The sequence below is a fragment of the Elephantulus edwardii genome, unplaced genomic scaffold (genome assembly GCF_000299155.1).
Source record: "Elephantulus edwardii isolate Elephantulus edwardi_28Jun2011 unplaced genomic scaffold, EleEdw1.0 scaffold00001, whole genome shotgun sequence".
NCBI lineage: Eukaryota > Metazoa > Chordata > Mammalia > Macroscelidea > Macroscelididae > Elephantulus > Elephantulus edwardii.
Window position 1 is genome coordinate 37652970 of NW_006399751.1, and position 25822 is coordinate 37678791.

At 37.9% G+C, this 25822-nt stretch overlaps 1 protein-coding gene across 1 annotated transcript in view; it reads left to right on the plus strand.

The window, feature by feature from the left end:
• The window catches only part of LOC102853765 (titin-like), a 294430-nt gene that overhangs the window by 151503 nt on the left and 117105 nt on the right, over window positions 1–25822 (plus strand). Inside the window, exons 163-212 of the mRNA XM_006878955.1 lie at window positions 628–717; window positions 1151–1225; window positions 1341–1424; window positions 1545–1613; window positions 1774–1851; window positions 2003–2086; window positions 2168–2296; window positions 2409–2492; window positions 2598–2681; window positions 2765–2848; window positions 3064–3153; window positions 3318–3398; window positions 3497–3577; window positions 3691–3774; window positions 3887–3970; window positions 4093–4176; window positions 4287–4370; window positions 4475–4558; window positions 4834–4917; window positions 5023–5106; window positions 5214–5297; window positions 5591–5674; window positions 5780–5863; window positions 5976–6059; window positions 6165–6248; window positions 6332–6415; window positions 6570–6662; window positions 6800–6883; window positions 7015–7098; window positions 7229–7306; window positions 7696–7779; window positions 8456–8542; window positions 8840–8917; window positions 9120–9197; window positions 9419–9502; window positions 10964–11038; window positions 11257–11337; window positions 11820–11894; window positions 12285–12398; window positions 13639–13707; window positions 16182–16262; window positions 17124–17198; window positions 17980–18066; window positions 18861–18923; window positions 19576–19665; window positions 22685–22735; window positions 23338–23739; window positions 23907–24185; window positions 24814–25089; window positions 25465–25604. Coding sequence (XP_006879017.1) covers window positions 628–717; window positions 1151–1225; window positions 1341–1424; window positions 1545–1613; window positions 1774–1851; window positions 2003–2086; window positions 2168–2296; window positions 2409–2492; window positions 2598–2681; window positions 2765–2848; window positions 3064–3153; window positions 3318–3398; window positions 3497–3577; window positions 3691–3774; window positions 3887–3970; window positions 4093–4176; window positions 4287–4370; window positions 4475–4558; window positions 4834–4917; window positions 5023–5106; window positions 5214–5297; window positions 5591–5674; window positions 5780–5863; window positions 5976–6059; window positions 6165–6248; window positions 6332–6415; window positions 6570–6662; window positions 6800–6883; window positions 7015–7098; window positions 7229–7306; window positions 7696–7779; window positions 8456–8542; window positions 8840–8917; window positions 9120–9197; window positions 9419–9502; window positions 10964–11038; window positions 11257–11337; window positions 11820–11894; window positions 12285–12398; window positions 13639–13707; window positions 16182–16262; window positions 17124–17198; window positions 17980–18066; window positions 18861–18923; window positions 19576–19665; window positions 22685–22735; window positions 23338–23739; window positions 23907–24185; window positions 24814–25089; window positions 25465–25604 — 4913 coding nt within the window. The remainder of the gene's footprint in view (window positions 1–627; window positions 718–1150; window positions 1226–1340; window positions 1425–1544; window positions 1614–1773; window positions 1852–2002; window positions 2087–2167; window positions 2297–2408; window positions 2493–2597; window positions 2682–2764; window positions 2849–3063; window positions 3154–3317; window positions 3399–3496; window positions 3578–3690; window positions 3775–3886; window positions 3971–4092; window positions 4177–4286; window positions 4371–4474; window positions 4559–4833; window positions 4918–5022; window positions 5107–5213; window positions 5298–5590; window positions 5675–5779; window positions 5864–5975; window positions 6060–6164; window positions 6249–6331; window positions 6416–6569; window positions 6663–6799; window positions 6884–7014; window positions 7099–7228; window positions 7307–7695; window positions 7780–8455; window positions 8543–8839; window positions 8918–9119; window positions 9198–9418; window positions 9503–10963; window positions 11039–11256; window positions 11338–11819; window positions 11895–12284; window positions 12399–13638; window positions 13708–16181; window positions 16263–17123; window positions 17199–17979; window positions 18067–18860; window positions 18924–19575; window positions 19666–22684; window positions 22736–23337; window positions 23740–23906; window positions 24186–24813; window positions 25090–25464; window positions 25605–25822) is intronic.

Here is a 25822-nt window from a genome sequence, read left to right on the forward strand (position 1 = left end):
TGCATTACTGTAGGTGGAGTTATGACTGAAACTTTTAAACGTTCTTTGTAAATCCAAAGTACCAAATATTAATATCTGTTTTAAATGCCTGAGTCACCTCAAGGAGCTGTGTCAAAAAAGGAAACATCTATGCATGTTCTCCCTGTGAAAATTGAAACATTGCCCACTAAGGATCACATCCACACTATCATTCCTTCCTTCATACTTTTAATAGTGTTTTCGTAAAGCCCCAAACCAGGCTCACTACCATAGAGTCGCTCAGATTCTGTAATGGAGTTGAACTGCCCCATAGGGTTTCCAAGGCTGAAAACCTGTATAGAGGCAGATTTGCTACATGTTTCTCAGATGGAGTAGCTGGTGCATTCATACCGCTGACATTTTCATTAGCAACTTTAGCCACTGCACCACCGTGGGCCAGCATGGAGTGAGTGTCTGTTATCTGCAAGAAGGGAGAAGGGGCATAAGTAAGAAAGAAAAGTAAGATTTGGTTTCTCCCCTTAAGATCTTGTATCTCATCAAATTCTTAACAAGAATCACCTTTATAGCCATAAAAATTGCGTTGGTTCAGTTAATTAATGTATCTACTGATCCTCTTAACCTCTGTGTATAATACTAATATCTTCAAAGCACCAGAAGCTATGGAAGAAGTTGCTCCTGAAATGACAGCATTTGAGGATGTTCCCGAAGAGCCAGAGCCAGAGGCTCCACCGAAGAAAGGTACATGGCACTGCTGGACAGATGCTGAAGAAACAACTTCTCTTTTCCTCTTAAGATTTGTTTTCTCTAACACTCTTTAAAAGCATACTAATCTCTTTAAAGCACCGGGAGCTCCACAGTCATTTCCCTTGAAAAAGAAATGTGTGGTGGTTCCTGCCAAAACAGAAATAGTTCCAACTTAAAGTATTGGTTCAGCAAGTACTTAATGATGTTCTGCAGTGACACAGAAACTCCGCCAAGTGCTGGGGAAGACTAGTGGGGAACATTCAGGTCTTGTAGCCCTACTAAACCCCTTTGGGCTAAGTTCTTCGGTAGAACACAAAGAATAGAGGGCAAGAGATGGGATTCTAGAAAATCTATTAGCTAACTTAATTTGGTAAATGTTTCTATTACTAAGTTAACTCTTAAGTATAAAATACTAATATCTTTAAAGTTCCTGAAGCACCTCAAGAAATTGTTCCTACAAAGAGAGTTCCTTCGAAGAAAAGAGAACCTCCTTCAGTTAAAGGTACAAGTTAACACACTCCCTCAGGTTCAAAAAGAAAAAGCTCTTGTAATTTTGAGACAATTTTGCTCTTCCTAGTAATCATAGCACTAAATGTAAAAATACTAATCTCTTAAAGTGCCTGAAATGCCTCAAGAAATTGTCCCTGAAAAGAAAACACTTGTGATTCCTCACAAAAAGCCTGAAGCTCCAGCAGACGAAGGTACCCAGTGCTAGAAGCTTAGAGGGTTGGGGACATGCCATTTCCTGGATATATGTGTTTTCTGTCTGTACTAATTCTTATAACCCTAAACATCTGTATGTATTTTCAAAGGGCCTGTAGTTCCCAAAGCAGTTGTTCCTGAAAAGAAAGTGCATCTTCCCCAAAAGCCTGAAGCTGTACCTGTTGAAGGTACATTCTTAGCTGTCCCTTCATGTGGGATAGGGAGGTAGAGGAAAAGAAAGGACATCCTAATTGAAAATTCTTTTATTTCATTACATGTAATGTGTGTTTGTGTTTGTATCTGTCTTGCCCCTGCAATTCAAATGTAAATTTACTAATATCTTCAAAGTACCTGGAGCTCCCAAAGCAGTTGTTCCTGAAAAGAAAGTACATCCTCCTCAAAAGCCTGAAGTAGTACCTGTGGAAGGTACACTCTTGACTGTCCCTTTACGTGGGGTAGGGAGGTAGGGAAAGAGAAGAACCGCCTAACAAAATTCTTTGGTTTAATTACGTGTGATATGTGTGTGTATGTGTATTGTCTGTGTAATTAAAATATAAATGTACTAATATCTTTAAAGTGCCTGGAGCTCCCCAACAAGTGACCATCAAAAAGTCAGTACCAGGAACTCCCCTCCCAGAGCCAGAAGCTCCACCTGTTACAGGTACTTGTTACCCAATGTTCTAAGGCTCAGAAGAAAAACCAAAATGGCTCATTGACTTGAAAATGTTTCAGTGTTATCTAGTTGTCTTCGCCATTTCTAAGTGTGAAAATACTAATATCTTTAAAGTACCTGAGGCTCCCAAGGAAGTGGTCCCCGAAAAGAAAATACTTGCCGCACCTCCTAAAAAGCCAGAAGGTCCACCTATGAGAGGTATCTGTTGTTTATCTCAGGTTTCAGAACATCCAAGTCTTCTTTGCTTGAAAGCATTTCCTCTTCGTGGTCTTCATAACTCTTACATGTGATTTTACTAATATCTTTGAAGTGCCCGAAGCTCCCAAGGAAGTGGTCCCTGAAAAGAAAGTGTCTGTGGCGCCTCCTAAAAAGCCAGAAGCCCCACCTGCCATAGGTATTTGTCCTTTGGTTCACACACGTCATTCTTCTCATCTTGAAAAGTACTTTGTTTCTGTGGTCTTCATAACAACTAAATACAATTCTACTGCTATCTTTGAAGTGCCCGAGGCTCCCAAGGAAGTGGTCCCCGAAAAGAGAGTGTCTGTGTCACCTCCTAAAAAGCCAGAAGCCCCACCTGCTAAAGGTAGTCACCTCCCTGTCCCTGTGTTTGGTCCTTTCTGTTTGTCTCTACTTTGTCTAATCACAATACAACTAATATCTTTAAAGTGCCTGAGGTGCCAAAGGCAGCTGTCCCCGAAAAGAAGGTGTCTGAAGTGATCCCCCCAAAACCGGAAAGCCCGCCCCCTGCAGGTAATGTCAAAGATATACAAACAAAGAGGGAAGAACAACTGCTATTTTAACTGGACAATGAGAAGTGAAAATTGCAGTATATAAAGGTGACCTAGTCGTCAAGGAAAGGAATCTCTGTTGAAACGATAATTGGTGTGAATATAATGAATATACCAAATATATGGTATTGTATTTGCTTTCACCTTCTAAACACAAAATGTTAATATCTTTTTAAGTGCCTGAAGTTCCACCGCCAAAGCAAGCTGTCCCTGAGAAGAAGGTACCAGTGACTCCTCCTAAAAAACCCGAAGCTCCACCTGCTAAAGGTATTTATTCTTACCTGTTTCAAATCACCTATTGGGGGGGCTGGGGAGAGACTGCAGTGAAAGCACATGTCTGCCTATCTTGCAGATTGTATTTTCTTGAATAAATATACTGTCAATATCCCTTCTTTATGCTTTCTAACTAAAAGATACTAATATCTTCAAAGTTCCTGAGGCTCCCAAAGTTGTCCCTGAAAAGAAGGTGCCTGTGGCTGTGCCCAAAAAGCCAAAAGCCCCACCTACTAATGGTATTTTTCCCACTATTCTGTTAACAAGCAAACAAAAAAATTTTCTTGTACAATTATTATGACTTCACTATTCATAAAAACTACCAATATCTTTTAAGTGCCTGAAGTGCCTCAAAAAGTCCGAGAAAAGAATATTCCCCAGCCACCACTCAGAACACCCGAAGATTCAGCACTTCCAGGTACATGAAAGCCTATCCTTATTCCGTGGACGCAGTATCTTTTCCACTCTTGAAACAGCTTTAGTTCATTGTTCTTCACTAGTCTAAGTGTAAAACTACTAATATCTTTTAAGTGTCTGAAGCTCCTCAAAGAATTGTCCCAGAAAAGAAAACTCCCAGGGCACCACAGAAAATTCCAGAAGCCCCACCACTTACAGGTACTTGTTATTTCTGATGTCTTTATACCAAATTATCTCTTCTTCAACTGAAAACCAAGTTTGTCCACTCTTCTTCATTGACTTACATGTAAAACTACTAATATCTTTTAAGTGATTGAAGTCTCTCAAGAAATTGTTCCAGAAGAGAAAATTCCCAAAGCTTTGCCCCCAAAACCAGAAGCCCCTTCTGTTACAGGTACTTATCACTTCTTATCCTCCTGAAGAAATACCTTTTCGGTTCTTGGGAACAATATTCATCTGTTGTTCTTAATTAATATAAGTGTAAAACCACTAATAAAAACTACTAATATCTTTAAGTGCTTGAAGCTCCTCAAGAAATTATTCCTGAAGAGAAAGGACCACTGGAGCCTCTGAAAAAGCCAGAAGCCACACCCGTCGAAGGTACCTGTCACTAACGTTAGGTGTAAGAAGACAGAACGCTTCTCTTTTGAAACATTTTGTTCCTACCATCTTTGTAACTCCTAAATATAATTTTACTAATATCTTTTAAGTGTCCAAGACTCCCAGTGAGATTATCCCTGAAAAGAATGCACCAAAGGCACCTCCAAAAATGCCTGAAGCCACACCTGCAAAAGGTACCTGTCACTACCTCAACTTAAGAAGATACATTTCTCCACTAAAAAGTATTTTGTTCCTGTCTTCATAACACCTAAATGTCACTTTACTAATATCTTTTAAGTGCCTGAGGCTCCCAAGGAAGTGATCCCTGAAAAGAAAGTGTCTGTGGTGCCTCCTAAAAAGCCAGAAGGCCCACCTGCTAAAGGTATGGTGGCGTAGTGGTTAAAGAATCTAGCAGCTCATGAAAGCATTGAGGGTTCAGATTTACCTGCTGATCTTTGAGGGAAAGATGAGGCAGCCTGCTTCTATAAAGATTACCACCTCAGCAACCCAGTGGGCCGTGCTGCCTGGTCCTATGGTGTCAGTAAAGCCTCAGACTCAACAGAGAGGGGGGTAGGCTCATAGTCTTCGACTCTTCAGAATAGTTAGTTCCCGCAGTTTTCATAACAGCTAAATGGAATTTTACTGCTATCTTTGAAGTGCCCGAGGTTCCCAAAGAAGTGCTCCCTGAAAAGAAAGTGTCTGTGGTACCTCCTAAAAAGCCAGAAGCTCCTCCCACTAAAGGTATTGTCACTAACCTTAGGCTTAGAACTATGTCATTCGGATCTTAGAAAAGAATATCTTCCTGTAATCTTCATAATGCCTATGATTTTACTAATATCTTTGAAGTACCCGAAGCTCCCAAGGAAGTGGCCCCCGAAAAGAAAGTGTCTGTGGCGCCTTCTAAAAAGCCAGAAGCCCCACCTGCCATAGGTATTTGTCCTTTGGTTCACACACATGACATTCTTCTCATTTTGAAAAATACTTTGTTTCTGTGGTCTTCATAACAACTAAATATAATTTTACTAATATCTTTTAAGTGCCCGAGGCTCCCAAAGAAGTGGTCCCTGAAAAGAAAGTGTCTGTGGCACCTCCTAAAAAGCTAGAAGCCCCGCCGGCTAAAGGTATGGTGGTGCAGTGGTTAAAGAATCCAGCTGCTAATCGAAAAGTCGGTGGTTCAAACCCACCAGCCACTCCTAGTGAGAAAGACGAGACAGTCTACTTCCATGAAGGTCTACAGCCTTGTAAACCTGCCTGGGCAGTTCTGTTCTGTCCTGCAAGGTCACTGTGCATCAGAATCAGTGCAACAGTAGTGGTGGGTTAGATGTAACAAGATCATTCTTCCTCTCTTAGACGTAATTACCTCCTCCTGCAGTCTTCATAACAACTAAATATAATTTTACTAATATCTTTGAAGTGCCCGAAGCTCCCGAGGAAGTGGTCCCCGAAAAGAGAGTGTCTGTGGCACCTCCTAAAAAGCCAGAAGCTCCTCCCACTAAAGGTATTGTCACTAACCTTAGGCTTAGAAAGATGTCATTCGGCTCTTAGAAAATAATATCTTCCTGTAATCTTCATAATGCCTATGATTTTACTAATTTCTTTAAAGTACCTGAGGCTCCCAAGGAAGTGGTCCCCGAAAAGAAAATACTTGCCGCACCTCCTAAAAAGCCAGAAGGTCCACCTATGAGAGGTATCTGTTGTTTATCTCAGGTTTCAAAACATCCAAGTCTTCTTTGCTTGAAAGCATTTTCTCTTCGTGGTCTTCATAACTCTTACATGTGATTTTACTAATATCTTTGAAGTGCCCGAAGCTCCCAAGGAAGTGGTCCCTGAAAAGAAAGTGTCTGTGGCGCCTCCTAAAAAGCCAGAAGCCCCACCTGCCATAGGTATTTGTCCTTTGGTTCACACACGTCATTCTTCTCATCTTGAAAAGTACTTTGTTTCTGTGGTCTTCATAACAACTAAATACAATTCTACTGCTATCTTTGAAGTGCCCGAGGCTCCCAAGGAAGTGGTCCCCGAAAAGAGAGTGTCTGTGTCACCTCCTAAAAAGCCAGAAGCCCCACCTGCTAAAGGTAGTCACCTCCCTGCCCCTGTGTTTGGTCCTTTCTGTTTGTCTCTACTTTGTCTAATCACAATACGACTAATATCTTTAAAGTGCCTGAGGTGCCAAAGGCAGCTGTCCCCGAAAAGAAGGTGCCTGAAGTGATCCCCCCCAAACCGGAAAGCCCGCCCCCTGCAGGTAATAAAAAATCATTATCCAAATGAGTTTTTTCAAAACACTCCTTTGTTTCTTTGTGCTGTAAAGCTCTCTTGCGAGATAGCTCATGTGGTTTCGTGAATTCTAGCATTAAAATGCGCTCCTGTCTTTAAAGTGTATGAGGAGCCAGAGGAAGAACCTGTAAGCGTATACGAGGAGCCAGAGGAAGTGGAGGAAGAGCCTCCAGTTGAAGCTGTTGAAGAGCCTGAACCCCCTGCTCCTGCAAAAGGTACTTGGCAGCTGCTGTTGGCATCCCTCAGTCCATCTTCCACCCTCTTGCTCAGAAAGTTCTGGGCGGTGAGAACTCTCTTACTTGTTTCTTGCTCATCTTCACTGCTTCTAAAACATAAACTCTAATATCTGTAGTGCTCCAGCCACCAGCAAAACCTGTCCCAGAAAAGAAACCGCCTGCCATCATTCCCAAAAAGCCTGAGCCGGCACCTGCAAAAGGTATTTCTTCCAGCTACTAACTTCCTACCGAAAAGTATTTATCTTTAAAATTGTATGTTCTGCTGTCCTACTTGGCAGTTTCTCTGTGTTGTTGAAACAATGGATTTGAACACTACTAATATCTTTTAAAGTGCCTGAGGTGCCCAAGAAAATTGTTCCTGAAAAGAAAGTGCCACCTGTGGCTCCCAAAAAAGCAGAAGCCCCACCTGCTAAAGGTACTTGCCATTGTTTGCCTTTTAGTGGAGGTGGAAACTACCTCCAAGTCTTTGAGTGGTGTTTTTTTTCTATGTAAATATAGTGAATGTCTGTCATCTTCATGATGTTAAAATACTAATATCTTTCAAGTTCCTGAAGCTCCCAAAGAGGTTGTTCCAGAAAAGAAAGTAGCTGTTCCCAAAAAGCCAGAAGTCCCTCCAGCGAAAGGTACATGTACCTTCACTAATAAAATGAAGCAAAAACGTACTCATTCTTGATCTCAAAAGCTGCCTATTCTAGTTGTTCAATCTTTTGATATCAGAATAAAAAAAATTTAAAAAGCTATTCTGGATTTCCAGGCTTGAAGTGCCTTAAATAACAACATTAGACTCAAAACAAACAAACTTCCTTCTTGGGGAAAGAACCAGTAGTGTGGGTTTGCTCCTCTTACCGGACTTCCCCACTCATATGATCCAAAGACGGATCACAAGGACTTTACTGCCGATTTCGTTCTTGAGTGTACTCCCTGGGTTACCTAAACAGGATGAGCTAGATGTGGTATAAGATGCGTGTGTTTCACTACTACCAAGGAGTAAAAAGAACTAATATCTTTCAAGTGCCAGAGATGCCCAAGAAGCCAGTCTTGGAAGAGAAACCAGCAGTTCCTGTTCCCAAGAAAGTAGAGTCTCCTCCTCCAGAAGGTACATGTAAGACCGTGAATAAACTTGCCCCTCGGCACTGTTTCTCATTTTAACTCCTTCCTCCATCTTCCTTTCTCATTCTCTATCTTGTGGTCACTTCCCCCTCCTATTTTAATTGTTTGTCCCATGTATCATCATTTCAAACTGGCTGCAGTCACACGTTTTTAATGGGTTATGCATCCAGGTTATCTACACAGTGCACTGTGAGCATTATTAAATTACTTCCCAAATGTACACAGACAGACTGACAAAAATAATTCAAAAAAGATTCACGAGAAAAAACTTAGGGGACAGCAAGATCGTGTCACTGAAGTAGGTATAATTCAGAAAGGATTATAAGAATGGTTGTACGGCTTGAGTATTATCAGTGTTATTGAATCATGCATGTAACCCTTCTACTATGTATGTTAACAGCAAAACTGAGATCTACTTTTTTAATGTACATGGATATTAAAATGGAAGAACTGAGTGGAAATGACATTAAATACCAAATGGGTTTTATAAGTATTCAAATCAATAGAAAAATAAGTCAGTCTAAATAGAAATTTTGACAAATGCAAGGAAGGACATTAATTGGAATTGAGAGAAAACCAAGATGAGGATTTGGTGTTTTGTGTGTGGTGTTTTGTGCATTTTCAAGTGAACACTGAAATAAAATTGGCTAATATCTTTAAAGTCTATGAAGAACCTGAGGAAGTTGTTCCTGAAGAGGAAGAACCAGTTGCTGTCGTTGAGGAGGAACCTGAAGCCCCTCCACCACCAGGTACAAGGCAGAGTCCACTCTCTGGCAAAACACTATCACTTCAATTTTATGACCATTTTCTCTGACTATTACATGTCTTCCTTAGGACCATTAAGGGAAAATGTCAGTCTCCTCTCCCAGTGCTTGAAATTTTATGCTATTGACAAGATCCAAAGTTACTTGTACACTGAAAATTTTAAAAATCCTCTAGAGTTTTAACAATGTGCCTTTCAAAGAAATAGCTGAACTCTTTATTCATTCATTTCCATAAACTTTTCATTATAATCCCCTGACTCAAAGAAATTCCTATCTTTCAAGTGCCTGAAGAGCCCAAGAAGATTGTCCCAGAAAAGAAAGTTCCTGTTATCAAAAAACCAGAAGCTCCACCTCCTAAAGGTACTCATGGTAAAATATTTATTTTGTTTTCGTGTGCTGTCTAGATTCATATATTCGTTATGTGCTGTGCTGTGCTGTGCTGTGCTGTTTCACCTGTTTGTTAAATGCTATCTCTATGTTATACTGCTGAACAGATTTGTAAAATAGTCTGTATATAATGCAGCTTGCTATTTTGTATTAAATGTTACTAATATCTTTAAAGTACCTGAGACACCGAAGAAAGTTGTCCCAGTGAAGAAGATCCCAACTGTTAAGAAACCAGAACCTCCAGCACCTGAAGGTATTCATGTGATCACTGACATCATAAAAGTAAAATGTAAAAGCTATTCAGCTATTTTAAAGTATAATCCAATATGCTGCCCTCACTGTTGCATAACTAATGATAAAAAAGTCTGTTTCCATTCATTTTAATATTGTCTCAACAATCACAGAATTTTGAATAACTAACATTTTGTAATACTTTAAAAGTCTCTTTTTAAAATAAAACTAATATCTTCAAAGTGTCGGAGTTTCCCAAGAAACTAGTTCCCGTAAAGAAAGAACCTGGGGCTGTTACGAAAAAGCCGGGAGTCCCTCGAGAAAAAGGTAACCACCATGAAGAAGAAAATTTTTCTGATCCTTACCTGAGTATTTTACTATATAAGTCCTCCTACAAAACCACATTTCACAAAAGCAGGTGAAAGAAGAAATTAATGAAGGCTGAGAAAGAAAAAATGAGACAGGAAAGCAAGATAAATAAGTGAGATTCAGCTGTGCCATGGTATAGCCGTATATTGTTACATGGATAAAAATGGACGCTTTTTTTTTTTAAATGGACGCTTTTATTCAGCATGTGGAACAGCTGGATTCAGCTTATTTTGTTAAGTGTTACCATTAACAAGATAATTAAGCTAGAAAAGATAATTAAAACTTGATCTGATCCTCAAGACACTTAAATCGGGTAAGAATGGAGAAAGACAAGCATAGCACAACTCTAATGCAGGCAGGAGGGAACTGTGGTAGAGTAGTCTATAGTGAGTAGTGCTGTTTGCCCAAAGTCTGCTGTGCATCTCTGGTGGGTCAAATCTGCCAGCGACTCCATGGGAGAATGATAGTCAATGTCATTGTTATTTGCAACCTTAGAAACCAGATGGAGGGTCACTGTAGTTAGAACTGACTTGACAAAGTGAATACAAGCAGTTACTGAAACACCAAGCAAGAGAAAAATTTATTTCAGGTTGAGAGATAAGGAGAGGTTGCATGGAAAAGGTATGGCTGAGTTGTAAGGTATTTTAAAAGAAAAACCCAGGTGTATAGATTGGTCTCATAATATGGAGTTACTTAAATGGCTGTAAAAGGTTTGTACATTATTATTTAAGCAGTAGAAAGCTTTGGTGATTTTTGAAGCAAGTATGTAAGTTGATAGGTTTTGAAATTTAGAAAGATAACAAAACAGATTTTACTGTAAAGTATCTAATTAATCTACTATAAATTATTTAAGATCATTGAGAGTTGCACTAGATCAGTGGTAGTAAAAATGGATAAGTGGTTTGAATTTGAAATGATGGAAACTGAGTTGGTAGAACTTTGTTCTACCATTATCAATACAGTTAGAAAAATCTGGAACCCCAGAATGATTCTGAGGGTTGATACTACATTTCCAATAAAATGTTTTTTAGGTTCCTGAACTACTATTAAAGGTAAAATAGTGAACATATTTTTCACTTCTCAAATATAGTAGTTGGAAATACTAATTCAGAGTTTAGGAAAGGAACCAGACCTAGAGATGTGGATCTGGAAGTCATCAAAAGGAGAGCTGTGGCTACAAGAGCGAACTCACAGAGCATGTAGTAGTGAAAATAGGGAGGAATGTCAAAACCAGAAAGTGGTAACACTTCAATGTAGGAGATCCACAGAGAAAGAAAAGGAAGAAAGCAGGAGATTCAATGGTAAGATTTTCCCCATGAAGTATTATGACACTCTTTGTTCTCTTTCTTTGCTCTTTGAAAAATCTTGGGTACATCTTCTAAAATCTTAATAGTAAAAAACCAATTCATATCTTTAAAGTGTCCAGGGAAATCATTCCAGAAAAGAAAGTGTCTGTTCTTACCCCGGAAGAGCCAGAAGCTCCACCTGCCCAAGGTACACACTTGCTCTATAAATTTCAAAACGGCAACAGTTTCTTGACTGAAGATAAGTCTAAGGGATTTATTTGTTGTCTGTTTCTTTATTTTGAAGTTATTGCTCTTTGGGGGTCATCTGGAAATAAGTTACAGAGTGCTAATTTGATACATTGCAAATTAGGATTTGTAATAGTCTATTCCAAATATAGTCTAAAATACAATACTATGTTTTTTAAGTTGAAGAGCCTCCTGAGGAAATAATATATGAAGAAAAGGCTTCAATAACCATTGGTAGAAAAGAGACACCCTCTGTTGAAGGTATATCTATAAATATGAATTTTTCAATTTCTTGAAACAAATCCTATTAAAAATACAAAAATATTCATAGTGATATTCTTTTTTTGAAATTATGCATAAAATAATTCCAACACAATGTTTAACTACTTTATTTTTCATATCATTGTAATTCTTAAGATTAAGAACCTTTATGTGTATTCTTGATAGTACTTGTAAATTCTAAAAGGTAGTTTACTAAGGCAAAAATGAACTAATTACATGGAAACCTCAAATGGTTACCTGATGTCCAATTTTAAGTCATCTTATAAGCTAACATACATCAAATGGACTCATTTTTTAACACAATGATGAGAAAGGAAATCTTACCTCTTTTTATCCAAATGATTTTGTATAAATTGTATTTTGTTTGTTTGATGTCATCCTTGTGTCCATGTGAATTTGTTTGAGTCTTTGTAAAGAATTTTACATTACAATTTCATATCCTTTGTCAACATTCTTTAAAGAACGTGAAATCGAAAAGTATATTGAACCTGAAGAGCTTGAACCTGAACCAGAGCCTGAAGAAATAACTGTACAAGGTATTCAATTAATTGGACTTCACTCTTCACCATATAAAAACATTCTTTATCTTCCTTCATTCTTTATCTTGAAATACATACAATCTATGTTGTTCTATTTGTACAGTGGGCCTCTTTGCCATCTTTAAGATAATCTTCATTTTAAATGTTCCTCTTGTTTTGTTTCCATGTAATTCATACTGTTTATCATACTGTGTCAAATGTGGCTTATCTGAATGCTTTTTGTGGTGTTTTTACTAGTCTTTGCTACATTTTTCATGTTCTATGTCCCTATGTTGATACTTGTTTTATGTGGAACTCAGTTCTGAACTATATAATTTTTTACTTCATATATTTATTTTAATTCCTACTTTAAAATACCTATTAACACTCCTGAAATAATCTTTCAAGAACCTGAACCTGCGAAGAAGGTTATTGAGAAACCAAAACTCAAGCCAAGGCCCCCAGCTCCTCCTCCGGCTCCACCCAAGGAAGACGTAAAGGAGAAAATGTTCCAACTTAAAGGTATCAAAAGCCGTTTCCAAAGCTTACTAACAGGCACTGTCTGAAATGGTGTTTGTAAAAGAGGCATTACTTTTCGGAGTGTGTACTTTGAGACATGATTGTGCCATGGTAATTACGTAGAGATGTGTGCTTCTCTGAGGCTCCAGAAGGCCTGCGTTGTCTTGTCAAGACATGCGTGCACCCCTAAATGTCAGAAAGTACATTGTGAGCTTCATCTTATAACATCTAACTCTCTTACCTACAGTAGGAGAAATGGGATTTCTCCTTCAGAGCTAATTGCTATGCTTATCTTTGAAATCTTATGCATGTGGAATGTATACAAAATCTTTGCAAGATATTTGGAATATTACAATAACATGCTTATGCAGTTGTCAGAGCTTGGTTCTTAAAGAATGTCATGTGCTTTTAAAAAATTGTAAATATCCTATTTATGATGCTCCATAACTGATATACACTTATATACAATGACAGGAAAGCATATGAACAAAAGCCACTTTTCTTCTACTTGTGTTCTATGGTGATTCTGAGGGTAGCCAAAAGAGTGGTCTGACATCAGCATCTATTCCCATTGCTAAATGTCCAATATTCTTTTTTAGAAAAAAATTTTTTACTTGATTCGAGAGTACTTAATCTTAAAAATGTCTACATCTTTAAAAGTTGAAATAAACTGGCAAAAGAATATTATCCGTTTCACTGTAGTAAAAATCTATCTTCCTAATGATGTTATGAGGATTCTCAGTTGGTGTAATCCAAGATAAGCACTTCCACATATCTCCCTGCACATCTAAAAGCCTCACCTTCCAGGATGAGCCGCTGCTTCTTGTTCCTCTCCACAACCCTCCTGACTACGAGGAGAAACTTCATTTTGAGCCAGATGACACAGAAAAAGGGGTGAGGGTGCTTCTAGGAAGGCTACCCATTTGCTGATTGGTATGCCAATGAAGTGACACCTTCAATTTATAAGCAAAGGGGACGTTCTTACTCCTCTGACTGACAAAAATGATCCTCTTTCTCAACCAGTTAAGTTAGTAATCCAGTCCACATTGGAGGGAAACTGCTGTTTTCATGGTTTGAATGCTTTGTGTTTTGATGGCTGCTCTTTGCTGTTCTTGGCTGTACCTCAAGTTTTCTTCTGGTGATCAGCAAAGCTTCATTTTTATTCTTAGAGAAGGAATGCTATCGCTTGCTTCTGATAAATTTAAACACACAAATAATAAAACTAAGATTATATTCTTTAAAGCTGTTTCAAAGAAGAAAGTTCCTGAAAAGCCTGAAGTTCCAGAAAAAGTGGAGCTTACACCTCAGAAAGGTATTTCACGATGCAGAATATGCACTCGTGTCGTCTCCCTTCATCTGATCCTTGTTCTTCATTGAATGCTTTTAGTTTCCTTTAGTGACCATTGCAGTAGTCTTCATTTCATTTCTTGCATTTTTGTCAGCTTTTACAATCCTGTCTCATGAATGAATGTTGCTTATTTTTGTCTCACATCAATTTCATACCTTATATGGGTAGGTCTTGTTTATCTTTGTCTCATCCACATATGTTTTCTTGCATTTCCCTAAACTTAAAAATATAAAATTTTTCTAGTTAGCTGAAAGTTGATACCAAGAGACAGCTTGAAATGCTGAAAGCTACAAGTAGGAAGCTTTAACTAGTATTATTAGTACCAAAAATAGGCTGTGTCTGTACTATTGAAATGATTGCTAAGGATTACCCCATGACTTTCCGGTCACTTTCTTATTATTAGCTCCAAGAATATCCCTCAGGCGTACAGATCTCTCAGTTTAGGAAAATTTTGTTATCATTGCAGGTCCCTTTTCCCCAAGACTTTCCTTTAAATAATATCTTCCCTATCTAAAATAAGGGTAAATGAATCCTACAAGTCTCAAAAAAATTATTAAAAATAAAATTGTAAAATAATATAGTAAGTAAATGGAGTAAAAAGTATTCTTTTTAAATAATCATCACATCCAAATCCAGAAATTGAATCTATTGTTGATTCACTCTGGGACTTTAAAAGAATCACCTTAATATACATTGCCTGGTTATAAAATTACTGTAATGGTGAACGCGAGTGTGTCAGGGCTGACAAAGACAGCTTGGATAGGGCAGGGTTCAAATCCACTGTTCCTAGGGTTGCTGTGTGCCTTAGTTGACTTGATGGAACTTAACAGCAACAATAATATTTGTAGAGATTACATAATAATGTTTCCAATTAAATTAACCATTTAGAATTATTACAGAATTTATAAATATTAGCATGGCATGGAGTGACTTTAAAAGAATAGCTACAATATAGTATATCCTGGACCTGAGTCTCAGGTGTTAATAAGATCCTAAAAATAAAATAATAATACACAAATATAAATTCACAGATATATTTTTCACAATGTCCATTATATGAATAAAGAAAACATTTAATATTCAATTCCAACTTACAGTCATTAAGAGCTTGGTCTTCTCTCCAGGCTTAACCAATGAAAATCGTTACACATTTCAGAATATTGGTAACTCTAAAAAGTACCAAAGGCCATCTCACTTTTATCCTGCTTAAAATACAAAAAGTTTATGACATTTTACCAAAACACTTGGCCTTTTTTTAAAAGGGTCATTATTTAAAAGGAAAACTGTATAAATAAATTTCTATTTCTGAAGGAAGAATTAAGCAAGGGTATCTTTATCACATATTAAGCTATTTCATTAATTGTAAGTATGTTATTTAAAACACTAAATGGATAGTTTCATAGCAATGTCTAAGAAATTGATATTTATTATGAGTGAATGATCATAATATTTCTGTTTAAAAATAAACATTTTAACTAAAATCGTTTTAGCCAGTAAAAACAAAGTTCATAAAAAGTTACAAAGTATTTCTTTTTGCATTAAAATCCATGAAGACTATAGAATTAGAGAGCTTAGGTGGCCTAGTGGTAAGAAGCTGTGCTGCAATCGCAAAAGCACACAGTTCAAATGCACCAGCTGCTCTGAGAGAGAAGGATGGGAAATTTCTTGTGTGATTTACTGCCTCTGAAAACCCCATGGAGGGTCAGCTATGGGTCATCTACAACTTGACACAACACAACAACATATATAGCATCACCTGCCATGCTTAAGATTCACTGATCACATGAGCTACCACAAATATAATTTACATGGGTTGATTTTAAATGCAATTCAAGAATATTTTCTTATCAGTTGAAAATGGGCATCTAAAGATAGTTTTAAAATTCTGTAGTTCTAGGATTTTAAATTAGTATTATTTCCAAAATGATACTTGAAGAATGGAATATTTTTTTTCTGTTCAAGAAAATGATGACATCAAGATCATAGACCAATCCCTTGGCTTTCTCCTCCCATTGTTGGAGAAGGCTGAGTAGTGATGCTGACACTGCCAGTGTAATTTTAGTGTCATTAATGATTGAGGCAATACCACTGCAGATTTGAGCAATCTAAAATTATAGCTTGGGGGAAAGATGCTATCAAGAATATGTAATTTAATAAAAGATTCGTAAGTTGTGAACATTTTCTAAACCTATTAAGATTCATTTATTTGTCTGTAGTTAATGAAATTTCATTTCATCATAGGTTTATATAGATGTTTGCAGAAGAAATAGCTTGAAGTATAATATTAACTTGTAAATTCTGTGATATTTATATGCAACAAAAATTACTACTTGATGAATTAAATGTAAGCCATTTATATAAAGAGACAAATTTTTCTTGTTGAAGTTAGGTTTTTATATACAAATTCACCTCAAAATTTGAAATCATATTCTTTTAAGTGCCTGGAGTTGAAAAGAAAGTTCGCAAATTACTTCCTGAACCTACACCACAACCAAAGGAGGAAGTTGTTCTGAAAAGTGGTATAGTATTTTTTAACCATATTATCAGTTCTCACTATCTATAGACTTGAAAGCTTACAAATTGTTTCTGTCCCTTGGCTTTACTTAAAATAAATAACCTATTTATCACTTTCTGCTTACTGAATCAAAAACTATTTCCTAATTATTTTAAAAGAAGATAGAAATTTTGTAAGCCTTCACAGTATTCTATATTTACAATGTCAGCAGACATAACTAAATTGATAATTTCCTAAGCTATTAACAGTGACCATGAGTTTTATTTTTACAATCAAACTATATAGGCAAATATACTAAACTTATTACTTTAAATTACACCAAAATATATAAGCTTAAATTCATATCCACTTTTAAAGTGTGACACAAGAGCACCACAACTAATAAATAACATTTTTAAAAACTAAACATTTATATCCTACTAATAAAAATTTTAAAACATTATGAGATATTAAAATTAACTCAAGTACTCACCTTAGCATCATATAAAATTATTGGTTTCTAGCCTATGTTTCTTTAGATATATCAAGTGAATTTTATATTATTTAAATACTCCTCTTGTAAGTTATAATACTGAATTGTTATTAGAATGTGCTGCTATTCAAACTGTTCATGTTGTGTTTGGGCCAGTTCTAGCCCATATTTATCTCTTAATAGACTGTTTATTTAGATAGATTTAAATTGACCCAGAGTGTTACTCTAACTATTATATTTAAAAAATAAATTCATAGTAATACTAATTTCTCATGCTCTTCATCGCATGCTTTTCATTCTCATTGCTTTGTACATTATTTGTATTTGTCAAGCTTATTCAGTATCTTGCATTTGTTTGTCTTGGTTTACATATAAACCTTTTTGTCTTTTAAGTTCTAAGAAAGAAACCTGAAGAAGAAGAGCCCAAAGTAGAACCTAAAAAAGTAGAAAAAATTAAAAAACCCACAGGTAGGAATTTCCCTGACAATTTGTGAAACTGTCTTTTAAGAAAAGGGACATTTTATAAAAGGTTTATCATGTAAACATGAACAGAGTTAAATATAAACACAGTTTTATATTTCATCTGTGATATCGTCTATGTTTTCAATTGTCCGATTTTTGTTTTAAGATTTCATAAGTCCATTCATCAAATCCCTTGTATTCACCTCTTAAGCTCTTCATCAGTGACAGAGAATAAATTCATAGGAGGTTGGTTGCAGAATAGCTTTTGGGGGGGTTGTCAGCAATGTGTCATAAAATTTAGGTCTATGAAGTGGGCAGATTTTCATCATTAAATTTTTTCATTAATGATAAATTTATGGAGCTCTGGTGGCATAGTGGTAAGAAGCTGTGATACATTCAAATCCACCAGCTGCTCCACTGAAGAATGAGCAGTCACTTCCTGTGTGAGTTAAGGCTTCTGAAAACCCACTGAAGGGTCAGCTGTGAGTCGGTTCTGACTCAAAGGCGCACAACAGCAATGATGAAGTTGTTATTAATTATAACCAAAGGGTACAATTGTTGTGAATGATTGTAGAAGTATCCTAGAAAAGGAGAGTCAGGGGGTGCTAGATGGAATAAGTAACTGAAAAAGAAATTGACTCAAAGTCAAGAGAGAAAATAGAAATCAAAACTATCAGTAAAGCTTTTAAAAAGAAATTGTTTGATCTGATATTTCAGATCCATTTACTTCTCAATAGTCCAATCTTAAATAACACTATAAAACCAACCTGTTTTCTTCAAATACCAGAACCACCTGCAAAAGCAGTTGAAGAAGTTGAGGCACCTCCAGCCCCTGATACCAAACGAGAAAGAAAAGTTCCTGAACCAGCGAAAGGTATAATCCTAATTGCACTTTCTTACTGGTTTCTAAAAGCACAAATATGCATCATTTTAAATGTTGCTAAACTAAAATTAAGGCTTAGACATATGACTTAATCTGCTTTTCTTTTCTTTACCATTGCCTAATGGTCACCTATTTGGTAGCTAAACCACTAAGCTTTAAACACTAGAAAGGAAAGTATTTGTAGGCAATGAAATGACTAGTATTAAAGCCAATGAATGTTTTATGTTCCCTAAGGAGGGACCAATCTTTAGAGAGGACTTGGAAGGGTGCAGAGACAGAGAAAGAGAGGAAAACCATCTATAAGGTGGATTGATTCAGTGACTGGGGTAATGAGGGCAGGTGTGTCAGACAGTAAAGTTGGCACAGGATAGAGCAGGTTTCAGGGCTGTTGTACATAGCATCTCTATGAGTTGCAAGTGACTTAATGGCACATAACAACACAACAAGTATTTATTTAGGGTGCTCTGGTGGCTTAGTAGTAAGGAATTGGGCTGCCAACCAAGGACACCCAGTTCAAATCCAGCAGCTGCTCTGCAGGAAAAAGATGGGCAGACTCCTCCTGTGTGATTAATCGCCTCCGAAACCCCACTCGAGGGTCAGCTATGGGGTACACAACAACATAAATAAATACTTGTTTAAAATATTAACTTAGATTAAATGCCTATCTGGTGACTGTTGCCTATAAAGTTTAATATCTCCCAGCATATTTTGTTTCATTTTGCTTCTGACTTTGTGAAAAACTTTTAAAACACTGCTAACCTGCTTATCTTTGTGGATTATTCTAGTACCTGAAATTAAGCCTGCAATACCTCTCCCAGGACCTGAACAAAAACCAAAGCCTGAGCCAGGTATGCAAGCTTATGCTCACTGTTGTTGGTTCTTAGCTGCCTGCCAGTCTCCTGGAAGATGAGAGGTCTGCCACTGACCAGCCACCGTGCCCTGGGCCCCTGGGGGGGGGGGGGGGTCTAAACATTTCCTGCATTCAGATGCCAGCTGAAAGTCGACTTTCAAACACATCCTAGGAGAAAGGACTGGTGCTCGAGTTCTGAGAAATCAGCCATTTATAACCCACCCTGTGGTACCACTTCCTAAACAACATGCCTCTGGAAACTCTTTGAACTTTGATATAAATGATAGTTACAGAAAGGCTTCAGGCCTTTTGTTCATAGGGTCACTATGAATTGTGCTAGACTCGACAGCAATCAACAACTACGGTACACAGTTCTACTCTGACACAGGTGAGGGCCCATGATGGAGGTCAGCTCGTTATTATCATATGCTTTCATATTTCACATGAATCATTTATATTTAATAAGAAAAAGCAAATACAATTCAGTATGCACCAAATGACTTCTAATGTTTCTTTATGCTTTCAAGATTCTCCACAAGAGCTAGTTATTTGAAGATTTTTAAGTTACATCGGAAAAGATAAATGGGCCCCCAACTTGGGTTTCAAGCAATAACAAATGAATATGTTAATGAATGAACTTTTCTCTGCAGAAGTGAAAACAATCAAACCACCTCCTGTGGAACCTGCACCAACCCCAATTGCTGCCCCCGTGACAGTTCCAGTGGTTGGGAAGAAAGCAGGTATTTATCCTGGAGTCTGTTTATTGGTTGGTTGATTTAATGGCCTTATGAAAGCTTGATAATCATACTTGATTAAAATCCAACCCTTCTAAATGGGAAACACAAGAAACTCTGGTGACTTACATATTTGTGGTTTAGTTAACTAAAAGGTTCTCAGTTCAAATCTACCTGCCCTCCATAGGAGAGATAGGCAGCCTCCTCCCCTGTGAAGATTCAGCCTCAGAATCCTATTGAAGAGTCAGGGTGTATCAGAAAATTACTTCATGGCAGTGAGGGGCTTAGGGATAAACATAAGCACCTCAAAGATTAATGTTAACTTTTGACTAAATTATTATCATCTAATATCTTTTACTCCCTAGGCCTCACCCATTGAGTGCCTATGGAATTTTGCTTATAAATTTTTGTGATGGGCCATTTCTTATGCTTTTGGGATTAACTAATGAATGCATTCAGAGTAGATGAAAATTAGGGAGACAGGCATATGTATCTGAGAACATATAAATAAGAATTCATGAAGATTCAGATTTCCATTGGACCTTAAAGGAATCCTTGTTCATTTTTTTAAAAAAAAATTTCATTGTTCTACATAATGATTTAGATAAGAAACAATTTTACTAATTGAGTGACATGGATATCTCAAGCAAAAATCACTGGTGGCTTGTGGTAAGGAGTTGGACTGCTAACTCAAAGGCACACAGTTCAAATCTATCAGCTGCTCCACAGGAGAAAGAAGGGAAGTCTCTCTCCCATGCAATCTCCTGCCTTTGAAAACCTGCTAGAGAGGCAGCTCTGAGTCAGTTCCTACTTGATGGTACATACAACAATGTGAACTAATTAGTGGTTCATTATTTCCTGTTTCAAAACCAAGCAGTACATGATGTTTATTGATCATTGAAAAATAGATCCTCTAGATGTTTCAACTTTAGCAAATTATTTCATCTCTGTAAATGTTTTATATTTTGTAAAATCAGAATAATAATTGTATCTCCTTTATGGTATTAGTGTGAGGACTAACTGTACGTAAAAAACTTAGCATAGTACCCGGTACATAGCAAAACTCTACATAACTTTTTGGATTTTTTTTACTGTGCTTGATAGCATGACAAAATATACTGTTCTTTTGCCTTTAATGTTAACATTTTTTTCAACAGTCATTTACTGTGTTGACAGTATTCTCACTTTTGAACTATAAATTTAGGAAAAGGTGATAGACTAACATTGGGCTAATTATTTAGGGTAAAAATCAATCTTTTCTTATTTATCCATGGGCTGAACTTAGACAACTGATTCAGTGGTTTATACTATATATCCATTTATAACTTACTTGAAATCTTAATGTAAGAAATACTTGCTTTTCCTTCAGTTCGTTATCCAGTTAAAGGTTATCTGCAAAGGAGCATGTATAATGCATAGATTTTTTTTTTCCCTCTCTTAGTATTCTCTGAATTTGTCAAGTCACCTTAGACACAAAAAAGAAGGACTTTTGGTAGCTTTTGTTCATTTTCATTAATTGTTGACAAATATTTATCTCCTTGGTTCACATAAGTAATACATAGACACATAAACTACTTTGCAGAAGTAAAACCCTTGCTCCCAGGGAAAAGTTACCTTCCCAGAAACAGGAGGAATATAAAAGCATCACTGAAAGAATTTTAAAATCTAAACATGTCAGCAGCCAGGTATGGTCACAATTTCAGAATGTGCTTTCTTGAAAATATAAGATTGGTATCCATAGAAGTCATAGATTTCAAACTAGTCTTTATATGTTATTACAACAGAATTGCACACCTCTATGGCTTACTGTTGAGCTTTATATTATTGTTGTTGTTGTTGTTGTTGTGTGCCTTGGAGTTGAAACCAACCCGTAGCAGGTTTTCAGGGACAATTAATTGCACAGGAGAAGGTAGCCCATCTTCCTCCTGCAGAGCAGCTGGTGGATTCTAACTGTGCACCTTTGGGTTGCCAGTGCAACTCTTTACCACTAGGCTGCCTCATCTCTCCATACATGTAATGCTGGGCATGATGGGATCCTGTCCTGCTCACTTACAAGGAACATCTGTTGATACTATTATTATTATTCATCTATGTCTCTCTGGAGACTAAGGTGCATCTGATACAAGCCATGGTCTTTCCTTGTTATGCATCAGAGAGTTGGACAGTGACTAAGGAGGATAGAAGGAAAATTGTTGCCTTTGAGCTGTGGTGCTGGAGAAGAGTACTGAGGGTACCATGGACTGCTAGGAAAACAAACAGATTGATCCTAGAGCGGGTAAAACCTAGCAGCTCCTTGGAGGCAAGGATTCTGAGGCTTCGTCTGACATACTTTGGACATGTTGTTGTAAGGACCGGTCCTTGGAGAGGGACATCATGCTTGGTAGGGTGGAGGGACAGCGCAGGAGGGGAAGGCCCTCTATGAGGTGGATTGATTCAGTGACTGGGGTAATCGGCATGGGTGTATTGGAGACAGTGCGATTGGCACAGGACAGCAGAGTTTAGGGCTGTTATACATAGGGTCGCTATGAGTCGCAAGTGACTCGATGGCACATAACAACAACATATCTACCATCCACTGAGAACAATAGTGAAGAACGAAATTGAAGCTATCTACCAACTTTGGACTTATCATCTGTATCTTAGACAGAAGTGACTCAAAGCTGACTCTTCGGTGGGATTTCAGAGACAGTAAATCCACAAGAGGAGAGTGTGCATTCACTCTCATGAGCAGCTAGCTGGTGGATTTGAACAGTGTGACTCTGAGTGGTCAAAGCAGCTCCACAGCACTAACCCACCAGGGCTCCCCCTTTTGCAGAGTCTAAGCAGAAGCATGCAGGGCCGGTAGTGTCTGTGCTCTGAGTAGCCTGAGATCAAGCAAGGCAGGAGATGGTGTGTTTATAACCGGCTCCCTTCCTGGAAGAAATGGCCTGAGGCATGTAGGAAAGTGGCCGGCCAAGAGGTTGCCACTAACCTCCCACTGGGCCTGACAGTTCCTTAAATGCTGTGTTGTTTTATTTCATTACAGAAGCCAAACCATCTAAAGAGGAGGCTGCCAAGCCAAAAGGTCCTATCAAAGGTGAGATGAACAGCTCTTGTAACTACAACAGTTGTTCACTTGTGAATTCTCGGAATTCCCACCAGTGGAGATGGCAAAGGGGGAAGATCAAAATTTATAAACACCTTTGGCTCTTTTAAAATTATGTTTTCTGATATTTAGTTCTAATTCTCATTTTCTCAATATAGCCCACTGTAGTTTAATAAATGAACTCTTGAGTCCAAAGGTTCGTTTTTTATATGCATGATAGACAGAACAGGTACATATCAATATGAATAGCTTATACTTGTAATTAAAACTTGTAAAAATGAAGAACTTCCATTTTTCATGAATTCTTATGCTATCTAACTATTGCTCTCTGAAAGAGGCAGTTGAAATCAAATTGACCTTTGTATTTTCTAGTCTTAAGTTTTCTCTTTTGTCTTGTGATTGCTCCATGTCCGGTTTTAGCTAGCAGGCCGCTGAGTGAGCAGCTGTGCATAGCAGGGATGGTGAGGATGACAAGGCTAGGGCAAAGTTCAGATCTGCTGTTCAAAGGGGGCTGTGAGTTGTAGTCAACTTGATGGCACCTAACAACAACTGAAATGCAAAATCAACTTTTTAAATTTTTTACCTCCACTTAGGCGTGGCCAAAAAGACTCCTTCACCCATTGAAGCTGAGAGGAAAAAATTAAGACCAGGAAGTGGTGGGGAGAAACCTCCTGATGAAGCCCCTTTCACCTACCAGCTGAAGGCTGTGCCACTGAAGTTTGTCAAAGAAATCAAAGACATTGTCCTGAAAGAAGCTGAGTCAGTTGGTTCCTCTGCAATCTTTGAATGTCTGGTGTCCCCATCCACTGCAATCACAACCTGGATGAAGGATGGAAGCAATATCCGCGAGAGCCCCAAACACAGGTTCATCGCTGATGGGAAAGACAGAAAGCTGCATATCATTGATGTCCAGCTTTCTGACGCTGGTGAATACACCTGTGTTTTACGTTTGGGAAATAAAGAGAAGACGTCCACAGCTAAGCTTGTCGTAGAAGGTAATTTCCAGTCTTCAGCCCATGATTATATCAAACTTTACCTTAACAAAATTCAGTAGCAACTTTGTCATTTGAGATTAAAACCTCTTATTTCTAAGTTTTGTGTCATTTGCTCTGGATTGAAAAGTCCTGATGGGTGTTTTTTTAAATCCTGACATTCTCCACAGAACTTCCAGTGCGCTTTGTAAAAACCCTTGAAGAGGAAGTCACCGTGGTTAAAGGACAACCGCTGTACCTGAGCTGTGAATTGAACAAAGAACGCGATGTGGTCTGGAGGAAGGATGGGAAGATCGTGGTGGAGAAACCTGGCAGGATCGTGCCAGGAGTCATTGGCCTGATGCGGGCTCTGACCATCAATGACTCTGATGACTTTGATGCTGGCACCTACACAGTTACTGTGGAAAATGCCAACAACCTGCAGTGCTCATCCTGTGTAAAAGTTGTAGGTTAGTACCTTGCTGGCTCCAGTATGTCAGAGACTGTCAGGATGGCATAGGATAGGACAGGGTTCAGATCTGTCATGCACAGAGTTGCTCTGGGTCATACTCAACTCAGTGGTGTCTAACAACAACAATAGTACTTTGCTAGGAAATTTTCTCCTGTTAATTACTATGCCAAGGAAATGGAACACTCTGTGTCCTAGTATCAGCATATAAGAAGTGGCTAAAGCCCTGAATGGCTAAAATGCTTCAGAACTTGGCTACTAACTAAAAGGTTGATGGTTAGAATACACCCAGAGGTTTTTTGGAAGACCTTACAATCTACTTATGAATGGTCGCAGTCACTAGTAACTCTATGTGTACTTCTTTAACACGTGGGGATGTTGTGAGTCAGAATCAACGTGTGTTTGTATCAATATGCACACATATAAATAAATACCCACACACATAGGCATGTATATGTTTGCATACCCATATACAATGTTATCTAACAGAGGGATTACCAGTATAATTTAGCAGATTAATTATAATGAGTTTTGATCATTTCTTCCTGTTGCTGAAATTTACTAAGGAATTGATTTCTGTCTCACTTGTTGAGGATATAACAATTTTTCTTAACCTTATTTTCATACAGAAATCATTAGAGAATGGCTGGTGAAGCCCATACGCGATCAGCATGTGAAACCCAAGGGAACAGCTATTTTCACCTGTGACATAGCGAAGGATACTCCAAACATTAAGTGGTTCAAAGGATATGATGAAATCCCCATGGAACCCACTGACAAGACTGAGATAATCAAAGATGGAAACCATCTCTACCTCAAAATTAAAAACGCAATGCCGGAAGATATTGATGAATATGCGGTGGAAGTTGAAGGGAAGCGATACCCTGCGAAGCTGACACTGGGAGGTATGCAGACAATCACTTCTCCAAGGGGCTGTGTGTTTATAAGGCATACTTTGAGAATTTTGTCAAGAGGGGTCAGTCCTTGGAAAACAGACATTCTGCTTGGGCAAAGCGTAGGGTCAGAGAAAGGGAGGAAGATGTTCAACAAGATGAATTGATACAGTGACTCTAACAACAGGCCGGCGCATGTCAGAAATTGTGAGGCTGGAGCAAGATCGGGAAGGGTTCAGGTCTGTTGTTCAAGGTCACTATGAGTCATGGTTGACTCAGTGACACATAACAGCAACAGCATAAGGCAACAGAGAAACTCAAAAAATGATAGAAACACACTGGTAGATTTTGTAAAACCATTTTGGTGTTTTACTCTAATCAATACAGAGCGTGAGGTTGAACTGCTTAAACCAATAGAGGATGTTACTATCTATGAGAAAGAAAGTGCAAGCTTTGATGCTGAAATCTCTGAGGCTGACATTCCCGGGGAATGGAAACTGAAGGGAGAACTTCTAAGGCCATCACCTGTGAGTAATTCCCTATTTTACACTCTCAGTCTTCTAACTAAATGCTTCTACTGATAGCTTAGTGGTGAGGAGTTGCTCTGCCAACACAAAGGCACATGGTTCAAATCCATCAGCTGCTCCACAGGAGAAGAATTGACAGTCTACTCCAGTGTGATTTATTGCCTCTGAAAATCTGCTAGTGTCAGCCATTAGTCTGTTCCAACTTGAAGGTGCATAAC